At 42.4% G+C, this 17,769-nt stretch overlaps 1 protein-coding gene across 8 annotated transcripts in view; it reads left to right on the forward strand.

The window, feature by feature from the left end:
* The window catches only part of neo1a (neogenin 1a), a 170,145-nt gene that overhangs the window by 111,194 nt on the left and 41,182 nt on the right, over positions 1-17,769 (forward strand). For all 8 annotated transcript variants that reach the window (XM_058046027.1, XM_058046020.1, XM_058046025.1 and 5 more), the window contains exons 6-7: positions 6,584-6,738; positions 7,197-7,317. In XM_058046027.1, coding sequence (XP_057902010.1) covers positions 6,584-6,738; positions 7,197-7,317 — 276 coding nt within the window. The remainder of the gene's footprint in view (positions 1-6,583; positions 6,739-7,196; positions 7,318-17,769) is intronic.

Raw genomic sequence — 17,769 nt, forward strand, 5'->3', positions numbered from 1 at the left:
CATCTGCATTCATCATAGTCCATGGAGATTCTTGTCTAAGCTCATCTGTCAGCCTGTCCATCACCATAGCAAACAAGAAGGGGCCCAGAGCTGATCCCTGATGTAGTCCCACCTCCACCTTGAACTCTTCTGTCACACCTCCAGCACATCTTCCCGCTGTCTTCCAGTCCTCATCCATGTCCTGCACCTCTTGAACATACGTACTTCTCTGTCACTCCACTTCCTCCTACAATACCACAGTTGCTCTGTAGGCACCCGTCATAGGCTTTCTCCTGATCTACAAAGACACAAAGCAGCTCCCTCTGACCTTCTCTGTACTCCTCTTCTCTCTTCAACCACAAAACAGCATGATTTATTCATTCCTATTGAAAATAGTGACAGTGTGAAGCCCTGAGCCGTAATGTGGCGAGAGACGAATAAACTGTATTTGTGGGGTGTTCTAATATGTTTATGAGGGAGGACGATAAGGTTCAGTGTATTGTGTATTGTGTATTCAGCATGTATTTGTGGTGAGGTGATTTAATGGTGGTTTTGCAACCAATAAATTGGTTACTATACAGCCAGACTTATAGGAGGCACCTTTGCATATGATTCCCAGTTTTTACTTTTAATGTAACTTGAAGAATTTGCCGCTGACATACAGATCCGTGTCAAATGACTCATGTTTTTGTGAAATGGCTTCAGTAAATACTTCAGTACACTAGTGTATATATGTAAAGTCATTTTTAATTTTATCATCTGTGCGCCAGAAGTCAATGAGCAACAATGAATAATGGATAAACAAAGCAATAGCCAGACATCACACGAGACACTGAACAATAAATACAATCAAATATTTACATAGAGCCATTCACTGTAAGAAGGCTGTAGCAGCAGGAGCCACTGACTTCATTTTGTTTGCCCTCCAGTAGCCTCACTGCTACCGCTGCATGTCTTTATTACCAGCACGGCAGCATGCAGACACTGCTGGGCCTGCTAATCCAAACAGAGTTCAACAAAAACATTGAGCTACCTTTTTATTTTTTTGGTTTCAAGGTAGTCATTTTTCAGAGCAGGGTCGAATGATTTTCTTGTCAGTTTGAGTTCTTGCACCAGTTGCATGGCATCGCCATTTGAGGGAAAGCCTATTAGGGCATTGCAGCTCCTGCTTTGCTGCCTTGTGGCCTCGTGTGCATGCTTAGAGTCGTGTAGCACAGGGGTGCTCATTAAGTCGATCGCGAGCTACCGGTCGATCGCGGAGGTGGTACTGGTCGATCGCTGGTCGATCGCTGGTCGATCGCGGCGTGACATTAAAAAAATATCATCCCAGCATCAATGCCGTCACTTGATTGATATACAGGGCAGCCATTCAGATGACAACTGAATGTTGCCCTTCGGGCGACCAATCAAATCAAACAACGTCTCTAAGTGCAGCAGAACTTACGATGTCAGCCTATCATCCATCCCCGTTACTTGATTGACATACAGGACAACCAGTCAGATGACAACTGAATTTTGACCTTTAGGTCACCGCTCATGCGTAAACAACGATGCAAAGTGCTAAGCTAGTCGGTGAATTGCGTTAGATTTTAAGCCCTCGCTAAAGTTTATGGTCACTAAAATGAGTGAAGGAGCTGGACCAAGTAAAAAGGCAAAAACATATCACTTCCATACGGAATGGGAGGTGGACTTTTTTTTCACAATGTCTTTTTCGAAGTGCGTTTGCTTCATATGCCATTCTACCATCGCAGGAAATGTGGAGTAATGTGGAGGTAATTACAAAAAATGTTAATAGTTAATTATGTGTGTTTTGCAATATTGGCTCATTTGGTTATGTAAGGTACATCAACATACATTGTACGTACAAATAATCCTCAATACATTTGAAAATAAATAGATGTTTTGCATTTTTGTAGTGGGTAGATCATTTTGACTCGGTCATTTTAAAAGTAGCTCGCATGCTGAAAAAGTCTGAGCACCCCTGGTGTAGCAGTTCTAGATTGGCTTTCAGGACATTTGAAAATGATTTTGGCGATAAAATGATTCTGTAGCCATTTGTGCCACGCATGGGCACAGCACTTTTTCTTGGTCCAATAGCTTCCAAATGTTTGCACTCCCGAACAGAATGATGGCAGAAGCGGTGGTGGGGGGGCTAAAGATGGAGAGATAGACACGGAGTTATAGGGACATTAAGTGGCCGGAAAATGAAAGAAAAGAAGAGATGACAAAAGATAAAGAATTCACCATTAAAATCTGACACCGGAAACCTCACAGTGGGGTTCGCCATCGCACAAAAAAGGCTGAAAACACATGCAAATTTAGTGGTTACACAGATTGTCACAGCATGGATGCAGGAAACGTGCTCATATAACTTAAACAGGTCCTTCCACACACACACACACACATGCTATGCAAATAAGAATAAAATAACCGCATACAAGCAGTTCTGCAGATACAGTAACAGCGATATCAGTATCACAATGTAATAGTATTCATTCCCACAGATGGCTGTACTGCTACCACCAAGCTCCATTCCCACCATGTACACTCACAACCATGTTTGCCTATTCCAGAGCATATTGTTTTCTATTTGCATTATGCAGATTTACCGTTTGTTTCTAGTTGCACCCGTCTAAACCCATTTATGTAACTCGAGCTACACCTTATACAAACACTCACTGACTCAAAGAAATACCCAAGGCGCACCACACTGCAAATGACATTATTTACAGGCCACACATATTGCCCCAGGCAAGCCTGGGACACATTCAAAGAAAGACGATGTGAGATGTGCACTGAGGATGACAGCTTTCATGACTGTCATGCGGTGATGCCGTATTCTCACTGGTATCCACGTTTACCGACTCATTTTCAAACTCGTCTAGTCTAGAAACTCCATCCCTTTTCTGGACCGCTTGTCCTCACTAGGGTCACGGCCATGCTGGAGCCTATCCCAGCTGTCTTCGGGCGAGAGGCGGGTACACCCTGGACTGGTGGCCAGCCAATCACAGGGCACATATAGACAAACAACCATTCACACTCACATTCATACCTATGGACAATTTGGAGTGGCCAATTAACCTAGCATGTTTTTGGAATGTGGGAGGAAACCGGAGTACCCGGAGAAAACCCACGCATGCACGGGGAGAACATGCAAACTCCACACAGAGATGCCCGAGCGGGTAATCGAACCCTTGTCCCATAGCTGTGTGGCCTGCGCAATAACCACTCTGTCGCTGTGCAGCCTAGTCTAGAAGGTCACCACACAAACTCGTATCTTTTTCTTGCAAATTTTCCACCAATGACGGTAAAATCATCCATCCAGATGGAATCTAAAAAATGATGCATGAGACTTAATCCCTTGCCCCTTTTTAACTATTTTATAAAATGGGCATCATGATGCCTGTTCTCTCCTCCCACCTTTGCAGCAGACTGTACATTAAAAGACAAACAGATGGGCAAAGTGCTTTCCAAGGTCAGGAAATAGATTGGGTATATTTCACCACATGTTGCTTTGCTTTGCAATTTCTCCTCTTAATTATTCCACCAAATACACAGGGTTGTTTTTAGCCGATTAATTACACCCAATTGTAACTCGGACATCTCCTGTCTTTTCATGTGAGGCTGAGCGGGTAAATAATTAGCTACAGTGGCATCAACAGAAAGTGGGGAACTTGACCTCTCAACCTGCTGCTGTGATTAATAATGCCAGAAATAGTCTTCATCACGCCGATATCAAACCGGCTGTACAAACACGGCATCATTCTCTATGCCAGTTAATGCCAGTTAATGCCAGTTAATGCAGATTCAATGTAGTCAGTCACCCGATGCGTCCATGCACGGTGGCACCTCGCAGGCATGTGCCGCACCGTCCAATTATATACAGAGGACACGCTCCCGTTGACCTTCTTCCACGACTGATTGATGAGGTCCTGTTTTGCCGCAGAAGATCAAATAACTCCTGTTCGGTCCTCATTATCAGAACATGGGGACATATGCAAGAGCTGGTCTCGGCTTGCCTCTAAGCCAACATTTTTGATATTACATATGCCGTGTTCTCACCCTGTCCTCAAAGATATTGATTACCTTGAGCAAGTATTTAAGTGAAGATCTGCAGGGAAGGTCACAGATGCATAGATTGTGCTATGATTAGATTATACTGCTGTTATTGTTGCTTCTGCCTCCTCACTGGTAATTTGGCACCTGAGGAGGCAGCATAACATCATTTGACCTTCTTCCTTTCCTGACAAAGATCTCATAGCACAGAGCTCTGTTTCTGGTCAGATGTGACATTTTGTTTATGGAATGACATCATCTACAGTAACCCCTCACTACCAATTTCTTCAAAAACATAAACACAATAAATATGCCCTAGAGGGTCAAAAAAAGAACAACGACCTCTCCCAATGCCAACATGTGTGAGTGTATATTATAGTATCTTATTCATGTTTGATTTACTTGTTTTATAATAATAATAATAATAATACATTTTATTTGTATAGCGCTTTTCAAGATACTCAAAGACACTTTACAAAAGAATGAAGTTGAATAGAGCAAGTAAACAGAATAAAAGATAAGTTAAAATACAACATTGATTGGTTAATACGCAGTTAAAACATGAGTAAAAGTGGGGAGGGGCGGGGCACAGCAGTCAGGTATAAAAAGTTAGACATTAAAAACAGATTTAAAGAGGTGGGTTTTTGGTTGTTTTTTTAAACTGGCAAGGTCGGGGCAAGCACGGAGTGAATGGGGCAAAGAGTTCCAGAGGGTGGGGGCAGCGATGGAGAAGGCTCTGTCTCCCCAGGTTCGGAGCTTGGTCTTACAGGGGAGTGCCAGGAGGTTGGAGTCTGAGGAGCGAAGGGGACGTGGGGGATTGTGTGGATGGAGCAGGTCTGTGAGATATGGGGGGGTCAGATCGTGGAGGGCTTTGTAGGTGATGAGAAGAATTTTGAAATGAATGCGTTGGGGAACGGGAAGCCAGTGGAGGTTTTGGAGGACAGGGGTAATGTGTTCACGGGAGCGAGTGGAGGTGAGGAGGTTGTGAATATATTGTAGTTTGTTGAGGGTTTTGGAAGGTGTACCGTAAAGAACACTGTTGCAGTAGTCCATTCTGGAGGTGATGAATGCATGGATCAGGGATTCAGCGGCAGAGAATGGAAGTGATGGACGGAGTCGGGCTATGTTCTTAAGATGGAAGAATGCAGTCCGGGATAACTGTTTGATGTGGGCTTCAAATGAAAGGGTGGGGTCCAGGAGGATACCAAGGTTGCGGATGAGCGGGGATGGAGTGAGGGTGGCGCTGTCAAATTGAAGATGGAAATTATGGGTGGGCGCTGTGGTGTTTTTGGGACCGATGATGATAATATCTGTTTTGTCACTATTAAGTTTGAGAAAATTTTGTTCCATCCAAGTTTTGATATCAGCTAAGTAGTTGGTGAGGGTGGAGTAGATCATCGGCGTAGCTGTGGAAACTGAGGCCATGTCGACGGATGATATTGCCAAGTGGAAGGATGTAGAGGATGAAGAAGAGGACCAAGCACCGAACCTTGGGGAACACCTTGAGGTAAAGGGGCTATGTAGGAGGAGCAGCTATTTATGTGCCCAAACTGTTGACGGTTGGTGAGGTATGATTGGAGCCAGGACAGAGCAGAATCGGTGATATTGAGGCTGGTTTTGAGGCGGGACAGGAGGATAGAGTGGCTAATGGTGTCAAAGGCTGCGGTGAGGTCTAGGAGGATGAGGATGGTAAGATGGCCGGAATCGGAGGAGAGAAGAAGATCATTGGTGATTTTAAGAAGAGCTGTTTCAGTGCTGCGTTTGGGACGGAAACCGGACTGGAAGGATTCAAACAGGCTGTTGGAGTTGAGGTGAGATTGAAGCTGAGCAGCTATGACATGTTCAAGGATTTTGGACAGAAAGGGGAGGTTGGATATGGGACGGAAATTGGAGAGGTTATTGGGATCGCGACCAGACTTTTTGAGTGTGGGGGTGATTGCTGCCAGCTTGAGAGACTGTGGGACGGATCCAGTGATAAGGGAGGAGTTAAGTTTTCTTTAGTGTGAAGGTGTTTATATTTCATCTTTACAGGGCCGTATCGATTTAAAACATGTAGACAGAAAGCAGAACTGGAGGTAGCAGAGATGAGGATGCTGAGGTTCTCATTGGGAGTGACCAGGATGGATAGGATCAGGAAGAAGTACATCAGAGGGACATTACATGTTAGAGGCCTTGGAGATAAAGTCAGTTATCAGCCAGATTGAGATGGTTGGGACATGTCCAGAGGAGAGATAGTGAATATATGGTAGAAGGATGCTGCCAGGTAGGAGGCGTAGAGGAAGACCAAAGAGGAGGTTTATGGATGTAGTGAAGGAGGACATGAGGGTAGTTGGTGTGAGAGAGACAGACGGTTGATTTGCCGTGGCGACCCCTGAAGGGAAAAGCCCAAAGACAAAGAAGATTTCCAAGGTTTTTATATGTTGTAATTGGAAAAATATTCCATTTCTAAATAGAGCCAATTAAGGATTACTGCATTTGTTACCACTTTGCCTTTTCCTCTAACAGCAACATACAATGGTTTTATTTTGGGTGTTTTTGTCTTCCACAGTTCCACCCCAGTATGCGAAGCGACCGGCCAACATTTACGCCCATGAGTCCATGGACATCGTGTTTGAGTGCGAAGTCACAGGTTCCCCAGCCCCCACAGTTAAATGGGTGAAGAACGGAGACGCTGTCATCCCAAGCGACTATTTCAAAATAATTGTATGCCAATTTTTGTCTTCAGTGATAACTTTCTACTTTTTCAGAGAATAAATACTTTTCCCTTGTGTGTACACTAAACAAAAATCTAAACAAAAGACATACATATTTTGCTCCCCCCTTTCATGAGCTGAGCTCATCTTACATCCTCCCACAACTCTTGAGACACCTGCACATTTTGGACGAGCCTTTTATTGTTGCCAGCCTAAGGCACGCCTACACAGGAATGAGGTTGCTGCCAAATCGGCATCATTCCTGCCACATCTGTAAGGTAGTTGAATTCTCTCGCCAAAGGAGAAGTGCTCACGAGCACAGATTTCCATTTAGAGTATTTCCGAGAAATACGGACATACAAAAAGTTTTAGCTCTTTGAGTTCACTTTCTGCAAGAGGGGAGCAAAAACATACGTGATGTTTTATTTCCAGCCTATTGACTTGTGTCTGTTTCTGTACATTGTATAGAAGGAGCACAACCTTCAGGTTCTCGGCCTGGTCAAGTCTGACGAGGGGTTCTACCAGTGCCTCGCAGAAAATGATGCAGGAAACATTCAGTCCAGCGCACAACTCATCATCTTGGATCACGGTACGCAACTCACCACAGTTTATGCTCCATTTGATTCCCGGTTACAAAGATAATAACCAAAAATGAATGCAGCACTTCAGTAAACGAAAGAATGGTGCCGTGTAGGACTCGATTAATCACATCGGATCGGTTTTGGTCAGATAAAGCAGCTACCAAAGGAATCAATCGGATGAACAATCCTTGAACATCGTGGACACATTTTCTAGCAAAACAGTTGCATATGTTTGTATTGGTTGTAGTAGTATAGTATGTATAGTATAGTTTGACACGTTCAAGGAAACAATACAGATAAGAATATAGTCCACATCACAATAGGGAGTAATGCCCATTCACTCAAAGCATCTCACCAAGAAAACACAATAGACTTATGGAACTTATGGTTCTTATGGAACCATGTCAATGCGGACAGTCACACCATAAAGATGTTGGGGGTTAGCCACTGCATTTGGACTCTTGGGACTTTATTACCCATCATGCAGCTGGGCATTTTCTAGTCTGTGATCATCTGTGCCGTGACTACATAGGATGTGAAACCTGTGGGATTTTCTTTTACCAGATGGGACCAAGGGCAAATGAACAGAACTTGCAAAACGTCATCACAAAAAAATCCAACGTTTGTCTAAATATGGACTGATGAGGTGATAGCATCTGAAGGGCCACATTCAGCGTAGTCTCTTGGACCCGGCCACACTAGACTGTAAAGCTCTAAAGCCGAGGTTCATGGAAAATGTTTTAAGATGTTCCTGCCTCTCAAAATGAGCAGAAATGTGATGGACTATTCAAGCTCATTTGCACCTTGATGACCGTGGACCAGATAACAATGAAACTGTCCCTAAAAAAGCATCCTATCTGCGAATAAACCCTTCAACATCACCATAAGGTGGCAGTGATTGTTTGGAAGGAAGAGCATTGTAGTACAGTAATGAAGTACATCCATCTGTTTCTATAAATGGCTGTTTATTACGATTATTTGGATGTACTACCATCCACACAGTACAGTGTCACACTAAGCTGAACTGTACCGCTTGTTGGAAATGTTCTTTAAAGCAAATAGTATTTTAAAAATCTGATATAAATGCAAGGAAACTGGTCCTGAAGTGGTGAGATCAGAGGAGCATGACCGTGAAGGAGGTCTTTTGTCCCGCAGAAAACAAAAAAACTGCATTGCTGCTGTACTCTAAACGGCTAAATATAGTACAATTCTTCAGAGAAAATGCTACACACAGTGGACCACCTAAAGTTTGGACCCGAGAAATTCCCCCAAACATCTCTTGGAAATCTCAAAGTGCTTGTACCTGACTGTTGGCAAGATTTAGAAATGGCATAAAAATGAAAGCCAGGTTAACTTAACCCTTCGATGCATGAGTGACTGGGCCCTACACTCTTCCATAAGTGGGTCAAAAATGACCCATATTAGAATCAATGTGTTTTTAATTCCATTTTGGAATAATGCTATAGCATACTTGACTATGCCAATGCTATAGTATTCCAGATTGACAGTATCTCAGACAGGTGTAATACCTATACTGCATATTATATTTTACAAAAACTGTGCTAGTGTTAGCTATTGATAAAGTATGCCCAACAATACATGTAGTAATGTTATATATTTAGTTATACATTTGTTGGCTAATTAGTTGATAATACTAACAGTCATGAAGGACACATACACAATATCATATGAAGATAATACTTACATGTATTGGCACTTGATGTGTAAAATAATCTTCCTGAGGGCTGACACTTCTGATATACGTAGTCTGTGTGGTCTACAGTTAATTTATTCCTGACAGCCAAAGTTGATAAGAATCAAAGGTTCCTATTGGATTCCATAGAAAATGCATGCAGGTCATTTTTGACCCACTTATGGAAGGTTGGGGTAGTAACACAAAAACAAAAATGTCTTCAAATGTATACAAGGTAAGTTAAAAATGTGAACGGCATGATATCAAAAACATGTTTTTTGAGGAATACCTGGAATATGAAATGATAAAAAAATGGAATAAGATATTTCAAGAAAACAACCTGACCGGGTCATTTTTGACCCACTTCTGCATCTAAGGGTTAAAAACACAGCAACCTCTATATTGGAACAGGAGTACACGGTTTTAAACACGTTTTAAACATCCATAAGTAGGGCCCTATAAATTCTGTTTTATTTTTTCCCAAATTCCGTTTTTTCCGTTTTCATTTTTTGGAATTCCATTTTTGTTTTACCTTTTACTCATTTTACCACAAAAGAGTGCGTTTTAATAATGTTTATGAATAAAATGCACACTAATTAATTAGAAATGAACTTACATTCATTGAGGCGACACAATATTGCACTTTTCCTCAATACTTTACTACTGCATCATGTAACACAACATTGCACTAGGTACTTCAAATAAAAAATGTTTGAAGTGAAAACAAATGACATATTAAAAAATAATAAAGTGCTCAACCAGCCTTTTGAAGTTGAAGGTGAAGTTGTCGGAGGCTGCTGGCATTTTCAGGCAGCGCTCCTCCCTGTTTGCAGTGCTTCACGAGAAAAGGACGTATTTTTCCCAACTTCTCCAAGGGGATGTCGGCCTCAGCACACATGCTCACAAAATCCTCGACGAAGTCTTTTCTTAAGTCCGCTGACTTGAACGAGGCAGTAACGCATGTCTGTCGGGGCTGCCTGCTAGCGTTAGCGCTATGCGTTTCTTTTTTTTTGGATAACAAGTGGTCATCACATGTGTTTTTTCGCTTCCAGTCAACTGAGTGTTGACAGAAAGTACAAAATAACATGTCACCAGATACATAGAAGTCACCTGGGTACTGCTCGGCTCTGTATTTCGGCGTTAGCGTGGTATTGCGCAACTTCTTCGCAGACGGGGGGAGTGCCATGTTTGAAAAAGGGCGGTAGGCAGGTATTGTGTCACATTGATTACCGACCTCCGGGAACGATTCCCCAGGTTTATGTTCCTCTTTCTCATGAAAACAGCATTTCCAGATAATTTCCAAGATAATTTCCGTTTTTATTGTCCAATTCCGCGATTCCGCAAATGCGGAAATTATAGGGCCCTACGTAAGACTTGCAATGTTGCAAATGTCGGCTAGGGTCCCTTTGAAGCGTGACATTCCACTGAACACCCTCCTTGGCTCCTTGGCTAATATCCATCTTTATGCTGCCAGCCACAGTTAAAGATACATCCACTCATTATTCTACTTGGTGGACGTTCAGCATTTGTTCAGTGTGTTTGCAGTTATTTGTAGAAATGAAGCTGAGCACACAAGTAGAGCTTACTTATAGGAGACACGTTGGGTTTTCTCAAATGACAAGAAGTTGTCCCCAGTACAAATATGCAGCCTTCAAAGGAGATCCAAAATAGAATTCAGACGGGGGTCTAAGTGGAATATGAGTCACCTAGTTGCAAACAGATGTGAGTTAATTGACAACCAAATTCCAAAAGCAGACATGGAGGGATCTAATTACGTTGTTTCACGGAGGCAGAGGAGGTGCTCTGTAATGTTCCTTGTAAAGTTGCCATTTTCAGACCGGTTGTCTTGTGAGTGGTGCTTATTACGGTAATCACCGTGAAGCGTGTCTTAGGTGGGATACAAAAGAAGTTGAAGACTCTGAGTGGCACAAATGGTTAAATTGTCCTAACGTGCAATGAAATGGAAACCTTCATACAGAGAAGCTGAAATTCATCCAAGTTGAATTGTCTGCTCGTTGACACGTCCTTTTGTCGATTAGTAAAAACACTAACAGCCTCATGATGGCACCCTGCTGGTCATTTTGGCTGCCCACCCTTGTTGCTGTCGTCAGGATGATGGGAGGAAGTTTTCTCAGCTGCTGCTATATAAAGGGTGGCCGCTGTAGTAGTGTGCAAACTTTTCCAGCCACATAATTATGTCAAGTGTCGTTACATGATATCCTGGCAGTTGTCAGTTTCAGCTTGGCCAGGAAACGGCTCATGTTTTTTAACTTTGAGGTTACACAAAGCACTCATTAGCATGATTTCCATCGACAGTACAAAATCCAAATGTGATCAAATGGCACAGAAGTTTACCGTATGTTCGCAGTTTGCAGTGTACTTCTTTTTTGTTTTGCTTCGTTTATGGAAATCCAAAACAGAAATGCTCATTCAGCATTGGGGCAGGCGTGCATTAAGGCAGCACTGGTGAACCTTATCTGATGATTGCAATGCAGTGGAACCTTGGTTAGCATCATAAAGCCGTTCCGTGAGGGCCGACTCAAACTGAAACGTACTCTAACCAAATATAGTATGTTTCCCATAACAAACAATGCAAATCCAATGAATCTGTTCCGGATACCAAAAGATGTTAACACACGACACTTCATTTCCACTATAAGGCTACTTCTGCTTCCTGTTTCCATGCTAACAAGAGGTAAAAATACATTACACAACATACTGATAACACAAGGTACACATCATATGCTAACCAGAAAATGTACGTACGTGAAACCAATGTTTCTTTGTATTTGCATCAGTTGAAATAACAGATATTATAAAGACACACGCTGCACGGTGGTCGATTTTTAATTGGCCACTCCACATTGTCCATAGGTATGAATGTGAGTGTGAATGGTTGTTTGTCTATATGTGCCCTGTGATTGGCTGGCCACCAGTTCAGGGTGTACCCCGCCCCTCGCCCCAAGACAGCTGGGATAGGCTCCAGCAACCCCGCGACCCTCGTGAGCATAAGCGGTAGAAAATGAATGAATGAATGAATGAAGACACACCAAAAGGTTAGGTTTAAAAAATATGAACATCTGCGGTTAACAATGATAAACAAACAAGGAGTGGCAGCACTTTTCTGAGCGATGGAAATATGGCTGCCCGAGCTGGTCTTCTCTCTGAGCCTCTTCTGTCCCATCGCTTCCATAAATTATGCTGTGACATTTTGCCTTCCAGTGATCAAGCCGACTGTCTCGAGAGAGCAAAATAATCTTGTTTGGATGTTTAAGCTTCAAGCTCTCAAACTGCATCTGTTCCAAGTTTATTACATTGAGATGGATGTAAAAAATGCTGTTGTTTCTGTGGCCCAGCAGGTTAGATAGAAGACTCGGGTTGTTTTATGATGGCATAAGGATGGTCCACTACGTTAAATCCACGTTTACTGCATGCCTCCCTCCTTCCATTCCTTATCCCATGATGATGATAGCATTAGTTCATCCTCCAATGCTCCTCCAATGCTGGACCTGGCAACACAAAGAAAGAGCAGACTCCTCCAGATCAATGGAAATGCCCCATTACTGTCTTCTCTCCGTCCCTCCCTCCATTATTTCTTATATACTGCAGTGTATCGTGACAGAGAAGTAATGGATCGATGGCTAAAATACAAATGCTCAATCTCCTTTGGGGGTGATTAATATGCACTGTTGCAAAAAATGAAATATTAAACCTGTTGCTGTACTGCAGGGGTGCTCACACTTTTTCAGCATGCGAGCTACTTTTAAAATGACCGAGTCAAAATGATCTACCCACTACAAAAATGCAAAACATCTATTTATTTTCAAATGTATTGAGGATTATTTGTACGTACAATGTATGTTGATGTACCTTACATAACCAAATGAGCCAATATTGCAAAACACACATAATTAACTATTAACATTTTTTGTAATTACCTGAGTTTACTTTGATGACTTGCACTGAATTGAACCAGCCAGGGATGCATAGTCCGGACAGTAGCTGCTGATAGCCAGGTTAGCCAGGCAAACGCACTTCGAAAAAGACATTGTGAAAAAAAAGTCCACCTCCCATTCCGTATGGAAGTGATATGTTTTTGCCTTTTTACTTGGTCCAGTTTTTGCCTTTTTACTTGGTCCAGCTACTTCACTCATTTTAGTGACCATAAACTTTAGCGAGGGCTTAAAATCTGACGCAATTCGCCGACTAGCTTAGCACTTTGCATCGTTGTTTACGCATGAGCGGTGACCTAAAGGTCAAAATTCAGTTGTCATCTGACTGGTTGTCCTGTATGTCAATCAAGTAACGGCGATGGATGATAGGCTGACATCGTAAGTTCTGCTGCACTTAGAGACGTTGTTTGATTTGATTGGTCGCCCGAAGGGCAACATTCAGTTGTCATCTGAATGGCTGCCCTGTATATCAATCAAGTGACGGCATTGATGCTAGGATGATATTTTTTTAATGTCACGCCGCGATCGACTAGCGATCGACCAGTACCACCTCCGCGATCGACCGGTAGATCGCGATCGACTTAATGAGCACCCCTGCTGTACTGCAATCACTAATTTCCACACGGACCACTCCTGCTTTGAGTATAGAGCCGATTATTGGAATTATTTTGGTATCATATGGTTGAACGTACAGCAAGCTATTCTGATGCCGTCCTCTGATAGAAAGGACCAGTTGGAAAAGTCATGAGCAGTAGTCGGCAATGGCACGATAAATCTACGTATGTTTTCAATACAGCTGGTGGGCAGTAATACTTGGCCACGTCACGCTTCATAACGTATTTGGAAGCTATAGCAGGTTTCCTATGCGCTAACTACAAAAAGGTACTATTTATGAGTAAGGAATTCTACTTTGTGGAAATTCACTCATCACGGTGGGGTCTGCAATCAATTGACTATGATCAATGAGGGTTAGTGTCTTCTTTTGCCATATCGCAGTTCAAATATCACAGCTTCAGTAGTCTGTAGTAGTAGTATGCCTTGTCAGGCGTATAAATGGCTAAAGGAAGTCAAATACAAATACAAGGAATTCAGAAGCTGCATTAAACTATGACTAATCATCTATATTGACCACTACATGTCAGTAATTGTTCAAGAGACAAGCGCCAGTTTTGATCGCCAAGGCAGCAGGCTTTTATTGCGGGTTTAAAACATCTTTCAACAGGCACAACGATAATAATAATAATAATATTCATTCATTTTCTTTGCTGCTTGTCCACACAAGAGTCACAGAGATATGCAGGAGCCTATCCCAGCCCACTTTGGCCAAGAGACGATGCTCCCTCTAAGCTGCACCCTCCAGCGTTCCCAGAGCCCAGCAAATTTATGCAAAACTCAAAATGAAATCCAACATGAGCTGTCAATAAAATCAACACATAACAATCTATTCTGAACGACCGATCACGTGGATTAACCGCACGTTTTTTATGTATTTAGGATGAATGCTGTTGGCCAAGGGGCCCTGGCCAATAGATGTGCTAATGTTCATTAAACAACAACACACAAATAATGTTTGTAGGACAAGACATATTACAAGGACAACAAGAGATACTAATATAATAATAATAATAATATCCACTTCCCCGTGGGAGAAAATATCGAAATGTCACTGTGGTAAAAATCATTGCTGATTTGACTAATTCAGCATTATTTTCTGTATCGCCACCTGTGTTAGCTTTCTGGTATCATCTCTTATGTTAACGGGTGGGTTTTGACCCATGTATTAAATCAGTTATAAAATACACTAAAAACAATAAGTTACAATCAAATTTGCTTCTCATGTCTTGGTTACCTTCTTAGGATTCCTCATCCTTGAAAATGTTGCTTTTAATACTTTTGGTGTGGGCATGTAGGCCTTTTTTTGTCACTATACGCCTCAATTTTAATTTCCAAAAATGGCCAAATGAACCTCAAAAGAATCATATTCATAAATTGAAGGTTCTTTTGTTACCTGGCTATTACTGAGGTATATAGAACATATCTCTTAAATCAATTAGGTTTATTTATTTTCTCATTTTAGTATTAATCACTAAAGAAACATGTATGATGTTGGGGTGAATTTTGACCCATATATATTCATGTCAAGAAAAGGTAGAAAAAGTGATTGTTTTCAGCAACAGAACTTTAGTATAAAGTGAAATGAAAAAGCAGAACAGGTCCAGATCTTGGTTCACTGTACTTCTTGCCATTCTTTCCATGATCCAAATTGTAAATGTGAAATCAGCCATCAGTCAAATGAGTGAATTCACCTCACATGTGTGGACCTTGTTTTTCTGCTGGTAAACTGGAAAAGCGGTCAAAATGAGAATCCCCTGAAGCGTCCATGATGAGAAGAGGAGCTGGTTGTCATTGTGTTGGCTAATTGGACACTTATGATTTCAGTTTTGGCTCAAAATATTGCTTTATAATCACATTATTATGACCGGGTCGAAACCCTAACAATACAGTGGTCATCATTTCAACCAGATCATTTTAAAATATAGTAAAAAATATATTTTTGGTTTTATTTTGTTGAAATAGAGTTTCCTGACAAAGTCAAAAAGCCTTGATGCAATAAACAAATGTTATGTGATTCTTTTTATGCATTAAAATGTAAAACGGGTCGGTTTTACACACAAGAGGAGGGTTAAAAAGATGAAATGTTAACAAACCATACCTAGCAAAACAAGGCATTAAAAATCTTTTCTAAAGACACATGAAGCAGATGGGAAGGCACGCCCCCGCTTTGGCTCACCACTCTTATTCGCTCATCAAATACAGACGTGATAATAGACCCAAAGACCCTTCCCTCAGCTTGACTAGCACCGGATAAAGTTCCTTTAGGAATACTGTGCACTCCATCATCTGCTAGCAGGGTCACTGCCGGGCCAACGGGAGCAAACGTGTCGCACTGCCAGCACCATGTGTGAACACGACGCACGCCATGAGAAGCCATGGAAAATGTAACTTAAACACCAGACACCAGTGTGAATATGTCATGGCTACTGGGACGTCCAGTCACAGCTTTTATAGCTCGTCATTGGGAGAGGATCGTAAATATCAACAAAACGAGTGTCGCAAAGCCTGCTGAATATGAATATGAAACCATAAGTTAAATATGGTTTTCATTCAGCCTTAAAGTAAAGATGTTAGATTTCCACATCATGTCTGTGATGAGTATGCATGCGTGTTGATCAGTCGCTACCAAATAGTTGTCTGAGTATGCATGCGTGTTGATCAGTCGCAACCAAATAGTTGTCTGAGTATGCATGCGTGTTGATCAGTCGCTACCAAATAGTTGTCTGAGTATGCGTGCGTGTTGATCAGTCGCTACCAAATAGTTGTCTGAGTATGCGTGCGTGTTGATCAGTCGCTACCAAATAGTTGTCTGAGTATGCGTGCGTGTTGATCAGTCGCTACCAAATAGTTGTCTGAGTATGCGTGCGTGTTGATCAGTCGCTACCAAATAGTTGTCTGAGTATGCGTGCGTGTTGATCAGTCGCTACCAAATAGTTGTCTGAGTATGCGTGCGTGTTGATCAGTCGCTACCAAATAGTTGTCTGAGTATGCGTGCGTGTTGATCAGTCGCTACCAAATAGTTGTCTGAGTATGCGTGCGTGTTGATCAGTCGCTACCAAATAGTTGTCTGAGTATGCGTGCGTGTTGATCAGTCGCTACCAAATAGTTGTCTGAGTATGCATGCGTGTTGATCAGTCGCTACCAAATAGTTGTCTGAGTATGCAAGCGTGTTGATCAGTCGCTACCAAATAGTTGTCTGAGTATGCGTGCGTGTTGATCAGTCGCTACCAAATAGTTGTCTGAGTATGCATGCGTGTTGATCAGTCGCTACCAAATAGTTGTCTGAGTATGCATGCGTGTTGATCAGTCGCTACCAAATAGTTGTCTGAAGACACTCTGCCTTGTGTTCGACTTTCAGCGATTTAAAGCGGATGCTTTCCCAGGCCAACATTTCAATGTGTATTCATTCAAGCGTGGAGCAGAGCTTTGCTTCATTGGTAAACGGACTGTCAGCTAAGTGCTAACTGTGAAATGTTACGGGTGCCAATTTTGCAGTTGTTTTGCCTTGGAAGGGGAAAATCGGACTGAAATAGCTTCGGGTACCTGCGTCAGTGCTGTTTTTTGAAGGTCAGTCTTGTTATAAACACCAGTTCATGCTTGGGAGAACACGCCTGCATGCAGGCTGTTTTTTCCTTTCAACTGGAACACCTGCCCTGATTACCATACAACAACACCGTCCTCCAACATGCAGTTGTTTGAGATGCCCAGCTGACATTTTGGAAATGCTCGGCCCTCTGGGTGTGGTAATTAAAAGTACTTTTTGACATAACACCTTTTTTTCCCTTCGCTGGAGGCAGCTGACCCCTGCCAGCGGCTCCTATTTTTTCCACTTAGCACCCAGCCCCTCTCTCCACGCCACGGGTCCCTCCCACTTTCCATAAGCTAAAAGTAGAATAGTGGGCCGAGTGGCCCGCTGCTTTGCTGGTGGAGTGTGATTACCGCTTCTCAGTAGAGCTCACCCAGGGTGGCCACTTTATCGGTGCAAGTCAGATTAGATGGACTGTTTGTTAGCAGGGCTCCCGTGGCTGCTGCAGCTCCACACACTTCTGGAAACGTTCAATTTGACCTTTTCAGCCCATTCATGCTTGTTCAGCCACGCTGACTTTATACATGAAATGTTACAGGTTTATAAACACAGACGATGTTAGATGTTTGTCAGCCGCTACCACTCAGAGCTGTAATCCAGTCATGAATAAACA

This window comes from Doryrhamphus excisus, chromosome 1 (assembly GCF_030265055.1).
Source record: "Doryrhamphus excisus isolate RoL2022-K1 chromosome 1, RoL_Dexc_1.0, whole genome shotgun sequence".
Classification (NCBI taxonomy): domain Eukaryota; kingdom Metazoa; phylum Chordata; class Actinopteri; order Syngnathiformes; family Syngnathidae; genus Doryrhamphus; species Doryrhamphus excisus.